The sequence below is a fragment of the Priapulus caudatus genome, unplaced genomic scaffold (assembly GCF_000485595.1).
Source record: "Priapulus caudatus unplaced genomic scaffold, Priapulus_caudatus-5.0.1 Scaffold630, whole genome shotgun sequence".
Classification (NCBI taxonomy): domain Eukaryota; kingdom Metazoa; phylum Priapulida; class Priapulimorpha; order Priapulimorphida; family Priapulidae; genus Priapulus; species Priapulus caudatus.
Window position 1 is genome coordinate 35,504 of NW_014577691.1, and position 4,734 is coordinate 40,237.

The window sequence follows — 4,734 nt, forward strand, 5'->3', positions numbered from 1 at the left end:
ATTACTGTCTCTATGAAAGACACTGCTAGCTCTCTATATAGACACTGCTAAGCTGTCCTATATAGACACTGCTTGCTGTCCTAATATAACACTGCAGCTGTCCTATATATGACACTGCGTGCTGTCTCATATAGACACGCTTGCGTCTCTATAGAAGACACTGCAGCTGTCTCTAATAAGACACTGCTAGCTGTCCTATATAGAACACTGCTAGCTGTCCTCTATATAGACAACTGCCTAGCTGTGGTTGACCATCTAGCAAGCAGGCGTGCTGTCAGCGAGCTCTCAGTGTGTGCTCCTTGACAGGTGTTGAGAGCCTTCACGAACGAAACAGCCAAACTTCTCGCAGATGTGCCACACGGCAGCTAAACCGCTAACCTGGAGGCACCGAGCACGATCGAGGAGGGCACCGGCAATATCATGTTCCTCCAAGGAGAAAGAGATCATCCAATAATCATCGGTAACAACTACTATGCCTGTATAAGCTGTTCCTGTTACTTCTGATCTCATATACACACAGACGCCACGCATGACATCATACACAGATGTACCACAGATGTTTAATTGACTACATATATAGCAGGGTGTAATAATAACAAATTGTTTTTAGCAATTTGACAATTTGTCCATTATAACGCCGGCTGATATAAATTATAATATATATAATATACATATAATAATATATATAAATAATATATATAATATATAATAAAGTAAGAATAATAACAATATTATGATAAGGCACATGAAATAAATAATAATAAAATAATAATAAATAATAATACATAATAGTAATATATATCATAAAAAAATAATAAGATATATAAATATAAATAAATTTATATAAAGAAATAAATTAATAAAAATAATAATATAATTTATAAAAAATAGATATCAACTAATAAAATTACACATACCTAAAAATGAATATAACCCTGCACACTAATAAACCAAATTAAACACTAATTGAAAAAAATATAAATTAAATTATAATAATAAAAAGAATACTAAAAAAATTAAAATTAAAATAATATAAAAATAATAATAATTGATAAATTAATATACCTATATAAATAAAAATTAGAAATATAATAAATATATATATAAGAAATAAAAAATATAAATAATAAATAAGTATAAGATACATACGCAGACAAGTGGTGGACTGCCTGACGTCCCTAAGTTCAGTATAAGTGATAACGTGACACATAATAATAACTAGACAGAGGGCACTCAAAGATAAGCATACCTCGCGAGCGTGTAATACATGTATACATGTGTATAACAGCTGGCTCGCTGCTGGCTGCTGCTGACTGGACGCCCTGAGGCAAGCTCGGTGCTGAATCGATCGCGCAACGGTGCAAACATGTATACATGTGTAAACAGCTGGCTGCTGCTGCAGCTGCTGGCTACACACACACACGAAGACACACACGAGAGCGATTACATTACCCCTCTGCAACTCCGTTGCGCGGAGGTAATAAATAATATAAGCTCGTTTGTACACAGATAAGTGGTGGGACTGCTGACTACGGCGCCGCGTCGCGTCACCCTCACTGGCATACGACCATCGATCAAGCACGATGGCCGAAGGAGACGGAGACGTTGTCTGCGAGAGGCGCCACGCGCATCCAGCGACACCGACTACCGCTGTTCGACCTCAAAGGACGCGACCTCTCCAAGGTCGGTATCTACCACGACGCGTTCCTGCGCCGTGCCGATAATGCGATATAAATAACGTAAATAAAATAATTTACATATAACGAAAAATTAGAAAGTATTATATAATGTACTATCCTAATAATTAAATTTCAGTAGTTGGCTGGATATTGACTGGCCATGTTCAGATGTTTGTGAGCTGTTATTTTTATTTAATATATATAAAATATAAATAATGATAATAATATAAGTATGATTTAGTAGTATATATAATATACTATGTGCGTACCTGCACACACAAACGCACGCACGCCCGCACGCACGCACGCACACACACCCTGATACACACACGTGTATATCAAGCAGTATGCTTTACTATGTGCGTACCTGCACACACAAACGCACGCACGCCCGCACGCACGCACGCACACACACACACACACACACACGTGTATATCAAGCAGTATGCTTTACTATGTGCGTACCTGCACACACAAACACACGCACGCCCGCACGCACGCACGCGCGCACGCACGCACGCGCGCCCGCACGCACGCACGCACACACACACACACACACACACGTGTATCAGGGTGGATCAAACACACGCTATACACACATACACGTGCACGCACGCACGCGTGCACGTATCAATATAGTATTAGTATATACTGTTCCATTAGGACATCCAAATAGACACGTGCACGCGTTCACACGTGTGTCAGGAAGCGTGTACTATTTACACACGCTCCGATGCACACATACACATTTACAACTGTCAGTCAGTACGCTTTACTACTGTACAGGTGTAAACCAAACCACACACACGCACACGCACACGCACACACACACACGTGGTTATCATTGTCTCATAGGTATATAGTGCTACACCCGAGGTACATATATGTATACACAAAGTGTACCAGACTTGTACTACAGAAGTGTACCCTAACCCTAAGTTCCTAACCCTAGCCCTAACCCTAACCCTAAACATACCTTATATAAAAATATAAACAACCTAAAACTACCTCGGGTACATATCTGTAGTACCTGATACGACAACGACCCCATCTGCGTCACTCACACACACACACACACACACACGCGTCAGTGACACCTTGTAAATGCCCTGCTATGCGCGCACACACATGAAATAGCACGCGTCAAACTGTCACTGTGTTGGTAGTAGTAGATACTAGTATTTACGCATTCCCATTCTGTTGTGTACACGGGAGCCTAGATACGTTTAAGTTACTCTAGCTAGTGTTTTTCCAGTCCCTAATCCCTATTCTGTGTGCGCTAGAGACTCAATACTTGGACTTCATTATTGTTACCTCATTTCCAACATTCCCATATATATTCTGTGTACAGGAGACTAGAAACTTGGACTAAGTCTATTGTTTTCTAATTCCCAATATACCTTGTTCCCTATGCTCAGGAGACTCAATACTTGGACATTGTCTATTGTTTTCTCATTTCCAATACTGAATGTTCTGTGTATACAAGAGACTATATACTTGGACGTTGGTCAATTCTTCCTAATAAACCCTATTCGCTATGCACAGGAGACTCAATACTTGGACTTCAACTATTGTTTTCTCATTCCCTATATTACCCCTATATATTTATATATATTCTGTGCGCACACAGGAGACCGGTGTTACAAGCCGTACGTCACGGCAGAGCCTGACGTCATCAGCATGGAGCTCACTCCCTCGGACAGCTACATGGTGATGGCATGCGATGGTCTCTGGGACGTCGTCAAACCCAGCGAGATACCGAGACTAGTCAGGTAGGTATAGTGTCTATGTAAAAACACGCCACATCTAGTAGTGCATGTAGACATTAATTAATTTAGTAACTAATTAGATTAATTAGCCCTATAACTGCAGTTTGAATACACCAGTGGTGCTAACTACATCACAGGTAGTTTTAGCTTTGTTCGAACAAAAATCTCCAGCAGTTTTAATTTACACGGACAAAGACTTGTGCTTCTATTCTAATGAATACAGACGCCCTGTTCAACGCTGCGTTGCCTGGACTCATGCGTTGATTAGCTACGCACCTGTGGTGTTGCACTGCTTGCAGTAGAACACGTAGTTGGTCATGAAGGGCACTACCTTGCCGATGTAACAGCTCACGCACTCCGAGTGGAACCATCGGCCGCAGCCTCCGCAAAGCAGCTCCACCTTACCCACCTGTAATTAGAGAGTAATTAGAGTACACCTGTAATGTAGAGGCAAGAAAAAAAGAGAACGGGGCTTCAGTTTCAACCTCGCTCCGACCTCCCGTTTGCATCTCCGTCTGTGATGTTTGCGTTTACCCGCGGCGGCTAGGGGCTTGCTTGCCGTGAATGCGTTTATCCGCAGCTCGCCTGTGTCACCTTCCACGACCTGCGGTCTAACGATCGTCGCGAGCGTTTACCTGTCACGCCGCATTCACTGTGGCTGCATTCACCTGTGATTTACTCGTCATAGGTTCACCTGTAGGGCTTACCTGTTATCGCTTTATTGCACGGTGGCTCGCCTGTTATCGCTTCATTGCATGACAGCCTATTATGACTGCCATCGCATTATTGAATGGTGGTTACCACCGTTCAATAGGTTTACCTACTGTTGTTTTTTTGCCTGCCAGTTTACCGGCCGTTGCATTATTACATGGTGGCTTATCTACAATAGCTTCATTACATAGTGATAGTGACATACCTACTGTTGCCTTATTTTAAAAACGGTCGCTCAGCTGCCATTGCTTTATTACATAGTGACTTACCTACTGTTGCCTCATTAAACGGTCGCTCAGTTGCCATTGCTTTATTGAACGGTGGCTTACCTACTGTTGCCTTATTTTAAAAACGGTGGCTCAGCTGCCATTGCTTTATTACATAGTGACTTACCTACTGTTGCCTTATTAAACGGTCGCTCAGTTGCCATTGCTTTATTGAACGGTGGCTTACCTACTGTTGCCTTATTTTAAAAACGGTGCCGTTCAATAACAGCTAATGGAATCTGAGCCGACGTTTAATAGAGGCAACAGTAGGTAAGTCACTATGTAATAAAGCAATGGCAGCTGAGCCAC

The 4,734-nt window shown here is 41.7% G+C and overlaps 1 protein-coding gene across 1 annotated transcript in view; it reads left to right on the plus strand.

Moving 5' to 3' along the window:
- LOC106812279 (protein phosphatase 1E-like) overlaps positions 1-4,734 on the plus strand; it is a 15,961-nt gene that overhangs the window by 8,588 nt on the left and 2,639 nt on the right. The window contains exon 7 of the mRNA XM_014816112.1: positions 3,310-3,451. Coding sequence (XP_014671598.1) covers positions 3,310-3,451 — 142 coding nt within the window. The remainder of the gene's footprint in view (positions 1-3,309; positions 3,452-4,734) is intronic.